Raw genomic sequence first — 17,989 nt, 5'->3', positions numbered from 1 at the left:
CTCGTCCAGCCTTGTATGGTCTGCCATCCAAGAGAAGGACACTCTTATAAAATCTGCTACCTGTGGACGTTGCTGTCACTGTCCTAGCTCGCTAGGCCTGGCAGTTAAACCTCAGGTGTAAAGGGTGGGGACAGTTCTGCACAAGCTGCGCCTCACCTGAAAACGCCACTGTGCAGGCTGGCAGGGCTTGGTCTCACTTGTGGGTATGGACAGGTGAGGGTCGTAATGGCAGGTGATGAGGTGCATGGGGAGCTGCAGATCCAGCCTTGCATGCGGGTGGACCAGTGCATGGGTAGCTCGAGATTACTCAGGAGATGTCAGTCTTGGTTGGACACTCCCTGATTGCCTAAGCACCCTTTTCAAACCAGATTTGCATATCCCACTCACCCTTGGTCATCGTGCTTGAAGTAAGCGTGGTTAAAGCCCTTCCCAAAATCTTTGCTCGCGAAGCCAAGTCATCAATCCTCTCATTTGAGCTGCCCTAACACATGAACTTGTGACAAGCATCTGGTCATAAATAATTACAATGAAGACACAGCCCAGTGATATTAGCTTTGCACGAATCTTTCTGTCACACCAAGCAAACACAAAAACTTCTCAACATAAATTTCCATATAGATACAACTGTACTTTTCAGGTGGCTGCCACAGATGTTAGAGCAGTAAGTATTCTTAAGTTAGCTTTTAACTGTTTCAACCTAAATTTTAAAATGTATGCCTTGTATGAACCAATGATGTTTTTATGGCAATTTTTTACTTTGAGGGAATTGGATTTGTATTTGTGGTATCTTTAAAATAATATCTAGATTTCTTCATCTCTTTGTTTTCTTCACAAACAAAAGCTTATAAGTAAGAAACAGATCAACATCATCCAACAGATTTTGATTTAAAGCATGGTTCAGTGCCATAGCACTAACGCAGCACAATGTAATACACAGAAGTATAGTAAAACTAAGCCCCACAGTTGTTTTGCAAAATGCTCAAACTCAATTGATTTTGAATTACAGCATGCTTTTAAATAACTGCATTATTCTTGAGAAATACGGAAAAAGAGTCACACCTAAAAATTATACACAGTTAAATACACAATTAAACACAACTAAAAATTATACTCTTACTGTAGACTGCTGTTCCTGAGTGGTTTTCGTTGTATGTGTTTGTGTTTTGAAAGAAAACCACAGTAATCTTTTATAGCTTTCAAACAATTAACGAAGTATTTTATTATTCACTATTATGTTCTAACACCCCAAACTCAGTAAAACTTGGTGTGGCTCTCCAGTCCCCTCAGACACATGGCAATCAAGCAGAAGCATTATAGAAGATATCCAACCTCCTTCACAGGAACTAAGTCCAGTAGACAATCTCACCAAAATGTGTCAGTACTTAAGCCTGTTAGGTAAATAAACTGTGAAAAGAGAATTTGAGAATCTTCCTGAAAATGGGTATCTGTTGTTAATAGCAAGACCCAGAGCACACCCTCAGAGCCCTGTGCTAGGCACTTACCTGATGAGTAGTATAATGACCCAAATTGGAGGAATGTGTATTCATGTATAATTCAGCAGACTTGCAGAATGAATTTACAAAGCAGCTGTGAACGTTAAAAGCTACAGGGACAATGGGCCACCTCGCTGTCCATCTTGATTTTAACTGATAAATTTCAACTGTCTTGGCAAAAATGGTCACAGACATGCACGTGAGTCCCCTGGATAACCTCATCTGAAGTTTTAATCAGATTTTTCAATGGGGTCATGTGTAAAGCTGGTAAGAAATGTAAAATACTTGGTGTTATTACTTATGTGAGAACATAGAGATTCTTCTTACAAATGGCACACACATTTATACATAAAACTCACCTTCAAAATGACAGACACATTGTGCAGTAGTCTCTCTTTCAGGATTTGGTTCAATTGGCATCTGAAACACAACAAAGAATTCAAGCAGAGGTGTCATCCTTTAGGCTAGGCAATTGTTTCCAATTCTTGTTCTGGTTCCTTCAAAATCATTCCTACTGCCTTTTCACTGGGTGAATTAACAACCTGGCAATCTGCACCTGTCCTGTACAGTGACAGTGGAGATCTAAATCATGACAAGGGGTTACGCTATTATTTCAGCATATCAAATATGGTACTTGCCCTCAGGAGTAGACTGGGGATCTAACTCACGACAAGGGGTTACCCTATTATTTCAGCATGTCCAATATGGTACTTGCCCTCAGGAGTAGATTGTTTTTTTTTTAAACTTTTGATATTTTAATTACTTACCCAGTGATAACTGATTAAGTTGGAAATTTTTCCAATCCATTATCTTGTTCTTCATGTTTATTCCTATTCGTGTCTTCAAACAGAAACTTGGTGACAACTACTTAAGTGTCCACTGAACTAGCTGAAATAAAATTGTAGATGATTTGCTACTACTATATTTAGATTAGAGAAGAAACAGTAAGAAGGATTACTGCATTTCAAACAACCCTGTGCACAAAACAAAAAAATCCCTGCTATTATTATGGTCAGTCTTCCACAGCCGTTTACAATAACCCAATCTTCATACAAGTGGACTAATGACACTGATTCATTTGATTTACAGCTAAGCAAATCTATTTGGCTGACCTGAAATATTTCCTTTGATGACTATATAACAATTTGTTTCATTGGACTTGGTATTCGGTACTTTTCACAGTGAATCTGAGAATTATAACTTCACACGTATTTCATTGAGAATTATAACTCAATCACTGTGTGAAACTCTTCAAATTTGTACCAGTTTCTCTGCATGTTTTAAGTACATACACATGTGCACAATTATGAGATCAGGAAAAAACAACCAATGACAGTGACACTGTAAAAATAATGAAGTTTTAAAATCAAGGAATCCCTACTGTTTTCTGCCAGAATGTACTCATGAGGACATACCTCAGTGCAAAGTTTTTGGATATGACAAAAAGAAGCAAACCCCTTCTGAATGGCTTAGTTATTTAGTGATTTTATATTATCAGCCTTTGCCTTTATTTATTCTACCTGCTCCCGGTCTCATGCATTTCTTTAATGGTGCAGTGAAGTAGTTTCTGGTACATTTGGTATCACAAAAGCAAATCAAAACCATCCTATTAATCCACAGACAAAAAGAAGGATGTTTTCAAAGAAACTCACACTATCAGTATCTTCTCTGGCTTTTCCTCATGAATGAGAAACAACCCAAGCATTGTTGCTGATTTTAGCTTTGGACACAGAAATTCTCCAAAAATGACCCTGAATCAGCATTGTCACTGTTCTTTAGTAAATTTAGCTATCTCAACATACTTCTGACTTTATGATAGGCAGCTTAGATACTCGGGGACTAAAATCCATGCATATTTCCTCCTCTTCCAGTTCAATGGGGGATTTTCAGGGAAAAAATAATATGAGTTCTTTTGTGCTCTTCTACATGACAGTTCATTTTAGAATGACCTTCATACTGTAATTACATAAGGCTAAACCCATTACAAGTTCTCTTTCCATACTTTAATTCTGCTAATATCACAAGTTTTAATGAAATCTGTTTTCCATATGCTATCTAATGACCATTTGTCACATCAACCCCCCCCCCCCCATAGTACTCGTCACATCAACCAATACTGACAACAATATTTCTTTAGCTTCTTTATTTAAAATCAATTTATATATCAGTTAATTTCAGCCATAAGAAACTGTCCTCTGGTAAAATCCCACTATATGGGAATGGTAAACTCTTAACTACTTTTATTTAAGAAAATAACATAAGTATGCTCGATAAATTATGACAGAGTTTGAAAAGAAGTATTTCCTTTCTTTACTATGTAATGAAGACAACATGATAAAAGTACATAACACAGCTATAGAAAATTCAGGAAAAAATACAGAAAAATAAAAGCTTCATACGGGTTTTGCCTTAGTCAAAAATTCATTACTGTAAAATAAAACATCAATGTCTTTATTCAAATAAATACATTTTAATAGGTGAAATGTACCAAATAAATACATTTTTAATAGGTGAAACACTAATTCTTCCTGTTTGAAAATTTCAAACTATGCAAAAATTCAAAATGATGGGCTATACTGGCCAAAGGTTGGTTACAAGAGTCTTTATTTTGCAAACTATACAGAAACTGTAAAAAAGAAAATGCATTATAGTCTGCAATATTACATAGGATAAACATTAAATTTAGTACTTAATGTGTAGAAATTAATTCAAATAAGAAACTGATTTCCCTTTTAATTAATGATGGGAAAGCAGTGATCCAATTTTGAAATTATACAACCTGTAGTATTACATTATGCAGGTCACGTCAACTTTTTTGTGGGCAGAAAGCAACAGAAACGATATGAACAAAGATGGTGGAGTCCCAAAATGTCTACACAATTAATCAACATGCTAACATAAATACAGTGATTAAAGTAATTTTCTCTACAATCAAATCTTAAGTGCTACTCTACACAATAATTATAATCTAATCCACATGGTAATTACATAACAATAGGAGAAAGAAAAACCAGAACAAAACCAAACCCATTTTCTTCATTCCAGCAGCAGTACCTATACTGGTATTAATTTGGTAATTGGGTGTGCTTAGCTATTGCCTAACATCCTATACTGGTATGCATGCTAAAACCTCTCTATTTCTATTTTGCAAGGCACCTTTACAATATGCTCTCTAAGTTTCTGCTCTAGTAACAGAAAGCAACAGGAATTAAGATTAAGATGCAAAACTATTTCCTGAATTAAGAAAATAAAAAGTATTATTATACATTTATTAAAAACTAACTTGGGGCTAGTGCCAATACTCTGAACCACTGTCATATATAAAGGTAATATAATTATAAGCAAATTTTTTTCCCCATGTAAAATATTTTACGCTCTTCTGATTAGAGAGAAATGCAGCGAAACAACAAAGGGTAAAGCAGTGTTTTAGTAAACACTGGTAACACCTATACAATTTTGACAGGAAAAAAAAAAAAGAAATTACATGAAAACTTTACAATTACAGAATTGGTGCTTGTCCATGCTACTGCTTTTGAAAAATCCTTTCAATAACCCAGCCATTTCGTAAACAAAAAAAGTAACTATGAATGCAAACACAAAGAAGGACTTTGCTCTATTTTTCCCTCCTGAAAATTTATCTCCATACCTTTAGTTAATTAAAGGCTGGTGAGACGCTACTTGTGCACCAATGTTTTTCTACTGTAAAACATTTTTGATTTATTAAATGGACAATTTGCAAAGCCCACAGGGCCTAAAACACCGAGAGAATTAAAGTTACAGTATGTGTTCTGAAGAGGTCATGCACACCTCCAAGTAAGGGAGTATATCTTTTCACTATAGTTTAAGAGACCAATTTTCTTTATAGTGTGTTTTGCTCATTTATATTTTCAGTAGCACATTATATTTCTTTCTTCAGGCTAAACTTCCACTGTGTTTTCTTCAGCGCAAAGGCATTTAAAAACTCAAAAGCACGTAACATAATTATTCTTATTTAAACAAACAAACGAAAAATCTGACTCCAGCTGCAGTGTTTGAAATAATCATACAAAATATACATGTTTGTTAGAATCCTTTTGATCTTCGAGAGCAAAGGGATTTTATGAAATGTCATCTTTAGAATTTTGGAAAGGTACAATTATGAAGCCCCTAATATTGTCAAATATATCCATCATGGTCATCGTCATCATCAACATCATCATCTCCTTCATCTTCATCATCATCTTCGATTTCATCTTCATCATTCATTATTTCATCTTCGTCATCTTCATCATCTGCCCACCCATGGAAATCACCAGAGGCAAAATCACCTGAAGTCTCTAAATCAATAGCTGAAAAGTTATGATAGTTATAGAAAAGGCACAAAAGATACTCTACATATTTGTTGCATAATATATATAAGCATTCAAAGGGGCAAACCAGAGTATTAAGTTTCAGGACAATTACTTATTTTAAACTACAAGGTGTGACACAGAAGGAAAACAAATAATAAGAAGATCCTTTTGTCTTAAAATAAAACCACTTCAACAGGGATTAATTTCTAAATGTTAACAAACGGAGACAAATTTTATGGATTTGTAGAGCTGTAATGAATGTCAGTAACAAACAAAAGAGATTTATGTTCAACTTACAGATGACAATAAGGGCTAATGAAAATATACACTGTTTATTATTCAGTTCTTACATACTATCTTGAATTATCAAGAATTCTCCATTTAGCTTAAAAGGATCCTGGGTTAGATGAACAATCTCAAATCCTGACCTTGTAAATCAAACATTGTGTTAAATTTACTCTTTGTTTCAGGCTATGTTCTTTGTTGCACAAGAAGTGGAAAGGAGTAATGTAAGGACTAATTCCTTAAAAAAGGAAATTTTTCTTTTGCCATTTTTTGTATCTGGGACATCAAATAAAAGTGATGTGGGAATTATTGGAAGAAGCTGCAGAGTGCTGCAGGGAAGGAAAAAATAAGGAAGATTTGGTGTGCTAGGAACCTTTGCCAATTCCCTCAAACATAAACTAAAAAAAAGAAAAAGTCAAATTGAATTCACTAGAATGCTGATTACTCAAAGGGGTTTCATCAAGCATTTTGGGGCTTGTCTAATGCTGTTCTGGATAATTGATTTTCCTTAAGTTTATATACACTATGCCAAGCGCATATATGAGGTCTATTAATAGCTGACAAAGTGAAAGGAGTTGCAAAAATAATGAAGTAATACCAATAACAAATTATTATTTGTTATTGTTTCAAAATCCATGTAATTGAGTCCCCCATCTGCTCTTACTGAAGAAATTTAATCTGGTTGGTAATCAAAGAAGAAACACCTCTAAACAAAATGCCACAAAGGGTTCTTAACTTACCGCATTCTGCTGCACCATTTGTTCTGGATCCTGTCAACTCATTACCGTATCTGTCAACACACCAGCACTGCCCTACGCTTCCATGGCACTGACTTGGTTTGTAATATCCATCTTCATCACATAAGGGGATGTATTGCCCTGTGATATATAAATATTGAATAAGGATATTAAAAAACGCCTCTTGGCCAATGTAACAATTATAGCAAGAAGTAACTACATTTTGCTGGTTTTCCTCATTCCACTGACTGGTTTACTATTACTGAATTCAGTTAAGCAGAAAGTGACAGAATATATCAAGTGTGGGAGGGAAATAACATGAATCAATCTTGGACTGATCTCAAGATATAATAGTGACCAATCTTCCTTGAAATTTCTCTTTGATGCTGTGATACGCATTCCTTACTCCCTGAACGTCTCAGTCAAGATATTCACCAAATGCTTGGGAAAAAGGCTCTGATGGGTTCTGATGTAGAACCCAACCCTGAATAGGATATTCTGTAATCTGTGGAATACAAACAAGTCTAAATAATAAGGACCAGGCTTTCTGATCTAACAAACCTTCTGCTACAAGGCTTAGGAGCTATTTTTAAATATATATTTTACAATTCACTTAGTTACTTACTAATATTTAATTACCCCCCAACAGAAGACTAATGCAGTGTAACACACTAATTTTATAAACAACAAATATTAACAAAAGAATGTTAAATTTACATTTATATGTGAAATACCTAGGCAAATTAGACTCTAAGCCAAAAGGGTTTCCCACCAGGAGTACGAGAAACAAAATCAGGCACTTATTTTGTGAGGCAGTGACTTGCCAAAGGCTGAATAATCCACTGTTTTTCATTTGGAACAAATGGAGACTTTTTAAGAGAAACATGGCAGAAAAACCACAATGAACAAAACATTCACATGAAAGCTTTTTGAAGTGTATAGTTGTTAGAAACTATCCTTTGCAGAAATACAGTTTTGACTACTTTAAGCCAAGCTTTTTATTGCAGCTTCTATACAGGTAAACTGAAGATTTTATATTTAAGTTATATTGATACAGTATGAACTGATTCACAACAAAGATTTCAATTACTTTAAGAATATTACAGGTAAAAGATCAGCAGAGATACTAATTTAGGAGTGCCTTACACTGTCCCCTCTATAACTGTAAAAATGTACCTTCAATTAGGGTAATAAACCAGATGTAATATCTTTTGGTAGGTAAGGTAATAAAACTAAGTTTAATAGCTTTCAAAAATTTCATAAATTCTGTTGCTGGAATTTACTGCGGCCTATCTTTGTTGGATTAATATTGATTTTATGTTGCTGTTTCACTAGGATTATTTATGTAAGCAATAAAACCTTCAAAAGAATGATCTATGGCTCACCTAGGAGCTTCTTTCCTCCTTGCTGCTTCTGAATGTTGCTGAGTTCTGTGTGGCAAGGTGGGTCTAAAATGACATAAATAATGTTAAACAGATTACACCGTATCTAGGAAAGAAAGCATATGACTAAATGTTCAGTTTGCTATGTTCCAAGGTCACTCTTACTACTGATCTTAAGAAACACATACATCTTGCATTAGCAGTCATGTTCTAAGCTCTCAAACAAAAGAATTACTGCATCTTGCTACAGCTCCAGAATTATGAAATAGGGCACCACCAGGATCTTTGCAGAAGCCCATTTCAGTTAACCCAGCTGTAAGCATCTAGTCACTAGTTTGGAAGATGGAGGAACACTAGACCAAAATAGTAACTCCATGACACCCTATGTTATCAGACTACAGAAATCAGACTATGACTGTGAAACTCTCTTCATGTATTCATTAGAAACAGGATGTCTCTTTTAATTCTCTCTTCTGTCTTTGTTATAAGTAATGTTCAATTTTTGTATTTCACACACTACACTAATGAAATAAGAATTTTCTCCACTGAAGTCTGCAAGATTGTGATTCTACTGCAACAGTTTGATAGGTACAAAGCCCCATGTTCAGCAAACCAAGTTAAAATCAGTGGCCAAACTTCAGACAGCTCGTAAGAGGCAGAATAGGTATTAAAATTAAACTCGTTTTCCATTCTTCAGTTAGAGCTAACTCCTGTTCCAAACAATTTGATTTCCTACTCTCTATAAAAACAAGCCACAGTATGACCTATGAATGTGAAGGAAATAAGAAGTGAATGTGTTTATTACTCCTGAATAAATGAAAGAATAAAAGATAGCAAAGAACTAATCTCTGAACACTGACATTGCATTCCACACTACACCATTAGCACAAAAACATTCCTCATTCTGAATCAGCAATACTATTACTGAGTTTACTTGCATACATTTTTAGTTCCCTGGGACTTCACATAATTATGTGGGTTTGGGTTTTAAGTATTTAGTCTTTGAGTATATGCTGAGGCTACATGATTTTTTACATTTCTTGTTATAAGAAGTACTTTCATGATGATCATGCTCACCACTACACCAGAGATGTTCATTACCTGTCAAAACTAAGGTTTCTGTCTTTCCTGGTGCTTAGAGTTAAGCTCTTAATTGTACAACATTCTGAGGATCAGTTATTCTTAAACCAAAGGTATTCCCAATTAATAAGTAATCTAAAAACTGACAGTCATTTATGCACACGAGTACCAGAGGCTACAAGGATCTAGGATTTCGGTGGACTTGTCAGTGTTTGGTTAACAACTGGACTTGATGGCCTTCAAGGTCCTTTCCAATCTAAATGATTCTACTCTGCTCTGTCTTCCGAAGAAGATGGGAAAGATGCTAACAAAGAACTAGTCAAATAGGAAAACTACATATATTTTGTTCTACGGAAAAGAACAATCCTAAATTAGAAACAGAGAGTTGCACACATAAGCACTAATGTGGAAATGTAAAAATGACAGACTATGCCTAAAGAAAAACTATCTTAATTTACAGCTATAAATCTTTGGTGATATAATTATAAAAAGGAATACCACTAACCAAAAGTTAACAAGGCAATGTGAGAACATTACTTACCCAAAACTCTCTTCTCAGAAGCTAAGTCTTCAAGATTCACACTTAAGCTTTGCTTCTCAGGATAAAAGCATCAAAACCCCTTAACAATACTAAATCACTCAGGTTCTTAAAACTGTCAAAGAGAATGACAGGCTAGGAGTTCAATCAATTCCTTTTGGTCCACAGCATATCCTTTTTCCTCTCTCCTCAGAGCATAATGCTTCCTTCTTTACTTTCCAGTTAGTTCCTGAGTTTGAAAAGCTTTCTTTTAGATTTCTGAACTTATTCCAATAGAAAACCAGTGTCATTGGACAGCTTTTAGGAGTCTTGAGGCAAGGAGAAAGAATCCCTTTACAAAAATCAGTCTGATGGCTCCTTTTCTGATGATCTGAAGACAAATAATTGAGACCTAATCATCTTCATCCTTAATCTACTTCCACAGATGTGGCAGGAACTGTCTCTCTGACAGTAACACAGCATTGTTGAGTGATTCATGAACCATCAGTGGTCGAAGTTCTGATGTACACCAGACTACCACATGTTATTAATACTGCCCCTTGAGAAATCAATATTCAGTTGTGCCAACAGATGCTGCAAAGCTAGTATGATTAAGGTTTGATTTACCAAAAACAGGCACATCAACAGAGCAATGGGAGTAAACCTGGTAGATCTGACTAAGAAAGTCTAAGATTTTTAACAGACATGTCTGAAGGAACTGCTACCCACATAGTGCAATTCCAGCATTCATAGATTCTTTGCCTTATTCAATTACAAAACAGTGATTTTCCATCTATCAAGTAGGTAATATTCAGTAAAGCCCGCAGCTTCTGGCCCATTGCAGAGTAAGCTGCCGTGTTGTGCCTTGCTTGTGCTTGGGAACAAGTATTATAATTGTTCTTGGACAACCAAGGCTTGGACTTTAGGGATCTGAAGCATCAATTCTGCATTTCCAGAAATCTTTCTGGGGATCTCAATTACGTGTTAAGGCATGTTGCACTTTCCTTTATAACTATCTATAAACATATTTGAATACCTGCAATCTGAAAAGACCGATGTAACAAATATGAATCACAGTATTTATCATTCTCCTCTGAGGTGGACTAATTTTAAAGTCATAGAGATGCATTCCAGCCTTGCAGGCAGAAAAGCATGAAAGAAAAAGACACCTAGAGAAGTGCTGGACTAAGACCCATGCAGAGGCCTGTGATAAAGAAATACTTAGGTTCTAAGAATTAATATTCCCAGCAAAATAGGTACTCTCCTACTCTGAAGCAGTGATGCAACAAAATCAAGGCTGTAACAATGATCAAGTAGTGGTACAAAGAAATTCATCCCATAAAAAAGCAACACTGCAAGTGCCTCAGCATTCAGATAACCACTGAAATGTTAAGCTAGCATCAAGCAACTAATAAAAGTTCAGAAGAGGGCTACTGAAATGAACTGTAGTTGAAACTGGAGGGCAATACTGACCAAAGTGTACAGAAAGACTTGCAAAGAGCACTGTCAAAATGCAGATCTTGAAGTTTTGCAGAAATTAATTAGTGTCTTGGATGTATCTCAGAAATACTAAACTACACTTAAAGCAGAATAAGGCCAACAAAAAAAGCAATGAGCACCACTGAGTAGTATGTAACTGTTTAAGCATTAGTCAAGGTGGAACAGCTCCTACAGGAAGATCTTATACTGAGAAAGAAAGGTCTGATTTTAAGTATTCATGAGAAGCTGTGCATATTGACTAGAAGTTGTGAGTAATGTGTCTTAATGGGTCTGGTGTACTGTAATGCATCATGTCAGACCTCAAGCAGAAAGAAAGAATGAAGAAGAGTTGCAAGTACTTGTCTGATTCTCAGTCTTGAACTGTGAAGCTAAGACTAAAAAGCAAGAGGGTTTTTAAAAAAGCACAACAGAACTTCTGTCCCAGCATGATACATCTTGTTGACTAAAATTTGTATTCACTTTGAAGATTGTTAATCAACAGCAGTGCTATAAAATTGTAGATCTGCTCAGAAAGCACCTACTATGCTCAATGAATACAGAGAGCTGTCTAAATGGCTTGAAGCATTCTGTTAATATCAACTCATTTTAGTAAGCATCAGAAAGCAGCCACTGAATTTCTCCACCTAGTTATCTCTTTGCTATTAATAGCAACGGTCTAGTTAAAGGTCTTATTTAGGTTGTTCAATCAAGTAAAACATAACCAAACACGAACGCAGGGAATTAAATAGGTCATTAATACACTAGGGAGTTAGGACTCAGATAGTTGTGCAAGAGATAATAACATGTGACAGAAGAAGACTATAAGCTTTTTTTCCTCCCTACATCTTCGTATAAGAGGGATAATACAGGTTTTGTTGACAGTGTTAATCTGGAAGGACAGAGTACATGTTTAATATGTAAGGATGGGCAAAACTGAGATTTCACCTCATTTACCATCTTGAGGATACATTTTTTTTTACTATACACTCAAGCACACTGTGCTACCAGTGTTTAAACTGCTGTTTACATCAACACCTTATCATAACATGGTTAAGACAGTGAGAAAACTGCAAAGGAGGAAAAGTTTGGTAATGCTGGATTCTGCAACAGGGAGAACTGGTGTCACTGAAAGACAGATCCCTGATTTTTAGCCTTCAGGGTACCATTAATATAATTTAGTAGTGTTTTAGATTAGTCTTTATGATACCAACATTGGCCTCTAGTGGTACACTGAGAAAATATTTTAGACAGACAGTTTTATAGGCTATAGAATGCAAACCTACGTGAAACTCATCTGTGGCAGTGCTTTCTTAATGCCCTGGTTATGCTGTATATGCATTATATGAAATCAGTAGAAAGGCCAATTGGTATAAGAACCTTGGCCTGTACTAGGCCACATGTTAGTTATGTGCTGTACTTTCTTTGACAATTTAAAAGAATTGTGCTGTCCTCCAAAGAGTAAGGGTGTTCATACATTAAGCTGACATGATTCTGGTGAGGTTTTTTTTTTTTTATCTTAAAGACAACCAAACAAAACATGTTATGTTTTTTACTTTAAGAACTACTTTATTTCTGGGCTGGGTTATTTTCCACTTACTAATTTTATTATCAGTACACACATGCTTATAAAAGGAAAAACCAGAGTATTGTTCTACTATGAAACAAACAAGGTGTTTTGAATGATTAAATGTTAACTTTTTAAAGTTTACCAAAGAAGTTTATTTAGTATGTACTCACAGAGGTACAGCTTTATTTTTGTTTAGATTTAAAACTGGCAGATGTGGCATGATAAAAATTTTTATTTCCACAAAAATCAGAGTCAAACCACAGATGCTGAGCACTAATGGGAATTTATCATGAGAGTTTTAAGGACACAAGTGAGATTTAAAAAATGAAATTAAAATTTTGCTGTTTAACCCTTTGAAAATCTCATGTTAGTAAGAAAAAATAAGGGGCCATTCTGTCCAGGTTCAGCCAATATTTAATGACAAAATTCTTTGATTGACTACAACTAGTTTAATTACATAATTTACATGGTGCCTCACCTAGATCTATAATTGTTATATGATCCTCATGAAAATAAAATGCTTTTAGGTTGTGTTTATTTGATTAGACGAATCACATTAGGACATTAACAAAAAATTCATCTAAGCAGTAAAAATGAATTGGTTTTAGGTCCAAATGACTGAAAATAACTTTATCCATAATATTCATTCAGTTATTTTAATAGGCTCACAAAATAGAACATTAAGATGGCCTCTTATAGAAAAAAAGAAAAAAAAGTTTATTTATAATGTAGGCAAGTAGATTGGTAAAGAAACTAAGTTTCTATTCCTTATTTATTCCTTATTTTTTTGATCTCCTTTCTTTGCATATTTACTGGAAGCTGGCACAAGAAAATATTGCAGTAAAAGCATTAGCCAGTCTTTTGCACTTCATTTAGAATCAGTGAATTTCTAGCAAGCCTTTGCATTCAGTATGGGCTGTTTGCTTGTTCTTTAATTCATCTTAGGTATTCCAGGAGATAAAAACTTTAACACAAACTCATGGTACAGCATTTAAGAGCTTGTAGTTCACTGTAATCGTAAAAAGTTAAAAAAAGCACTACAAAAAGGTCAGTCATATACATATGCAGGTTGTTCTTATCTTTTACCTTGCTGTCTTTGGAAGCAGTAGCACCACTCATTGTTAGATATCAAACTGTCCTTGTATGTGTCACAAGAATTGAAGAACGCCCTGGTGCATGGCTCATTCTTGTCAAGATAAATGCTTCCAAGTTCTGACTGGTCCAACAAAAGGTCATAGTTTGTATCAAGCCTGTTAAACATCCAGCCAAGGGAGTCTTTGCAAATTGGCAAAATGCTGGTATCAAATCCTAAGAGGAAAACAAACAGCTGAATAAAATAATCATATAGCAGGAAAGATACAGCAGCTGCTGAGCTCACACACCACAAAAGAATTCTGCATCACGGAAATTGCTCCAGTGGTACATAGATAAAGTGCACGCTACTGAAACAATACGCATAAATTGTATATCATAAATTGTATATCATCATTTAAAAACAGCATTAAATTAACCTGGTAAAAAATTAATCCCACCATCAGTCTCAAAGCATTTAGAAATACGTGTTTTCCTGTCAAACATTATACCTATAACACACATTATGTACAGTAATAAATGATCTACAGTGACTTCCTGGAAAATAATTCTGTTGAGGAATTTCAGTGGCATTATAAATCAGGAGAGTGAAACTTAAGTAGTTTGCAGTTTTTACAGAACTAAGAAGAGAATAAATCCCAGATAACCTGTTGAAGTCCATTTTTTTTTTCTTCCTATACCATATATTCAGTTCTATGAAAAAGAAGCATGATAGTCAGCCTCATCAATGTCCTGAAAGTTATGGTATTTTATCTTTACCTGATGTACTTTACAGATTGGAGGAGGCCATGGAAAAGATGATTGCTAAGAGCAGCCGCCTGCCAGTATCAGGCTGCCTAATGCAGCTTGCATCTTCCTAAACTGCTGCTTGGAAAAAGGTCCATCAGGAACAAGCTAAGTTAATCATTCCTGTAGGCAGAGCTCAGACTTCATGTTTGTTTTTCCTGCATTAACTGTAAAGTCTCAGTCTCAGGAAGGGGTATGACATTTTAATTTCAGGGTTGTTTCCTGTAATTCTGTGCATAAAAATTATAATGTTTCTACCTGGGCAAAACTGTTCATGATTGCAAGATGCCACTATTGCCCTGCTGTGTTTCTGTCACTCACCAGTATCTGCAACTACCTCCAAAGGTCCCCTTCTGCAGAAAGGAGATGATTTACAGGGAAATGCAGAGGGAAATGAAGAGGGAAATGTAGAGGGAAATGCATTCAAACAGCAGTCACAGCCTGATTAACTAGGTGGACTACTGATATGTCTCCATATGACACTTTACAGGCTTGCATATCTCATGGATGTGATAAGGAACACCTACATGTAAGCCTACATTTCCTAGAAGACATGGAGTTAGTGGCTGCGTCTATTGTTTTGGCTTATGTCCTGTAACTGAACACAAACTTGTTGGTCCTGTGAACTGATCAAGGCTCTGGCACTAGGTTGGAGTACATCTCTTGAGCAGAGAGATTAACTGGGAGCACAGAAGGTCAGTCAGGGATGTTTTCTTTGGAGTGCTGCCTCCCTTTTTATGTTGTGCATCCCTGTAAGCAATGAATGAAAATGAAGACACCCTGAGGAAGTACACAGAAAACTGTACTCCCATACAGTCCAGGACACAGCCAGATTTGCTTTTGTCATTCTCACCTGACAAGAGAGATGAGAGATGAGAGACGGAAGAGAAAGAAATAAAGAAATAAAGAAATAAAGACACAAAGGAAAGAAAGCAATCAAGAAAGAAAGAAACAAACAAAGAAAGAAAGAAAGTAAGAAAGGAAAGAAAAGAAAAAAGAAAAGAAAAGAACCGTGCATTAACTGTAAAGTATATGCAGATTTGCATGAATGGGAAATTCAGAAACTACCAGGTCTCTTGCCTACGTAGAAGACATTAGCTGCTTCTGCTACACACATATGCTATTATTTACAGGAACTCCTCTGTGGCTTACACACTAGCATTCAAAACATTTCCTCGAAAGGAACCAACAAAAATGCTCCTGTGCTCTGATTATTTCTCAGGGAGAGAATATCAAATCTTAGTAAATATAATCTGCTTTTCAAGGTGCAACTATTGTTTTCCTGATTATTAAACTCCTAAGTAATAAATCCTAGTGCACATTAAAGGAGATGGCTTTTGACATTATGTAGAAATCCAAACAGCATTCATACATACGGCTTACATATTGCATTATATAAAAACTGTTTATCTAATATGCCAAGAGAAGTAAACTACATGATTCTTCCCAATAGCAGTACGCTGTCCAGTACAATAAATGATACTGACAAATCAGACATGTGAATAAACACACATGCATTATGCTACAGTACTTACTGCCATCTAGACCATGGCTTTTACTTGTTCAGTGTGCAAGATGCACAGCAAGAAGATTTTTACTTGTGATGGATTTGTTTACTATTTTGGCTGTAAGAAAACCTTCAGTTAACAGCATCTCAAAGCTGAGGCCTACTGTGCACAAGCTGGGAACAAGTTTTCCTTCCTAATACAGTTTTATCTGGACAAACCTCAGCTGGAAGGACTAAATTAAAGAGGACTACACAGACATGAATGTTTTCTGTCATATTTGTTGTTCACATAAGTGATGATCTAGATGAAATTCATCTGGCTCCATACTAGCCCAAGGAGCACATAGCATTAGGCTTAACATTCTCTGTCACCTGTCTAAAGTTGTAATATATTTGTGCTCCCTATGATTACACAGTTAGAAGCAGTGCCTTGGTTAAGGCAAGACACAGGGAAGGTAACAAAGGTCTTACAATAAACCTAGGATAACTGACATTCATTTTACAACAAAAAGTATACAGGTGTCTTGAGTTCAGCACTCCTTTTTAGCAGCTGGTGCAGTGCTGTGGTTTTGACTTTCAGCCTGGGAACAGTGATGATAACACTGATGGTTTTTTTTGCTGCTCAGTAATGTTTACTCTGACCAAAGACTTTCTGAGTCTCATGATCTGCCAGGGAGGAGAGGAAGTCGGGAGGAAGCAGAAACAGGACACCTGACCCAAACTAACCAAAGAGGTATTCCATCCCACAGCATGTCATGCCCACTATATAAACTGGGGCAGTTACCTGAAGGGTTAGATCACTGCTTGGGTTGGGCTGGGTATCAGTTGGCAGGTGGTTATTTCCTTGTTATTTCTCACATCATTATTATTGTGTGGTTTTGTTGATACACTAGAGGGAAGGAATGCCATTCAGAGGGACCTTGACACACTTGTGAGATGGGCTGATGCCAACCTCATGAAGTTTAACCATGCCAAGTGCAAGGTCCTACACCTGGGTCGGAGCAATCCCAAGCACAGCTACAGGTTGGGCAAAAAAGAAATTCATGGTAGTCCTGCGGAGAAGGACTTGGGGGTGTTAGTCAATGAGAAAACGAACATGAGCTGGCAGTGTGCACTCGCAGCCCAGAAAGCCAACCGTATCCTGGGCTGCATCAAAAGGAGCATGACCAGCAGGTTAAAGGAGGTGATCCTGCCCCTCTACTCTGCTCTCGTGAGACCTCACTTGGAGTATTGTGTGCAGTTCTGTGCCTGGAGTTGTGTGCCAGGGATGAAGCATTCGCAGCCTCACTGGGCAACCCATTCCAGTACCTCACCATCCTAACAGTAAAGAATTTCTTCCTTATATCCAATCTAAACTTCCCCTGTTTAAGTTTTAACCCATTACCCCTTGTCCTGTCACGACAGTCGCTAACGAAGAGTCCCTCACCAGCATCCTTATAGGCCCCCTTCAGATACTGGAAGGCTGCTATGAGGTCTCCATGCAGCCTTCTCTTCTCCAGGCTGAACAGCCCCAACTTTCTCAGCCTGTCTTCATACAGGAGGTGCTCCAGTCCCCTGATCATCCTCGTGGCCCTCCTCTGGACTTGTTCCAACAGTTCTATGCCCTTTTTATGTTGAGGACACCAGAACTGCACACAATACTCCAAGTGAGGTCTCACGAGAGCAGAGTAGAGGGGCAGGATCACCTCCTTCGACCTGCTGGTCATGCTGCTTTTGATGCAGCCCAGAATATG

The 17,989-nt window shown here is 36.5% G+C and overlaps 1 protein-coding gene across 2 annotated transcripts in view; it reads right to left on the bottom strand.

Moving 5' to 3' along the window:
- Positions 1-3,625: 3,625 nt before the first annotated feature.
- SPOCK3 (SPARC (osteonectin), cwcv and kazal like domains proteoglycan 3) overlaps positions 3,626-17,989 on the bottom strand; it is a 179,945-nt gene continuing 165,581 nt past the window's right edge. For both annotated transcript variants that reach the window (XM_034064685.1, XM_034064686.1), the window contains exons 8-11: positions 13,958-14,179; positions 8,232-8,294; positions 6,850-6,987; positions 3,626-5,821 (exon numbers count right to left, since the gene is read on the bottom strand). In XM_034064685.1, the coding sequence (XP_033920576.1) occupies positions 5,649-5,821; positions 6,850-6,987; positions 8,232-8,294; positions 13,958-14,179 (596 nt within the window). In that variant the 3' untranslated portion in view covers positions 3,626-5,648. The remainder of the gene's footprint in view (positions 5,822-6,849; positions 6,988-8,231; positions 8,295-13,957; positions 14,180-17,989) is intronic.

Source organism: Melopsittacus undulatus, chromosome 7 (assembly GCF_012275295.1).
Source record: "Melopsittacus undulatus isolate bMelUnd1 chromosome 7, bMelUnd1.mat.Z, whole genome shotgun sequence".
In the NCBI taxonomy this organism is placed as follows: Eukaryota; Metazoa; Chordata; class Aves; order Psittaciformes; family Psittaculidae; genus Melopsittacus; species Melopsittacus undulatus.
The sequence above is the reverse complement of the archived record's forward strand: the minus strand, read 5'-3'. Positions and strand labels throughout refer to the sequence as shown.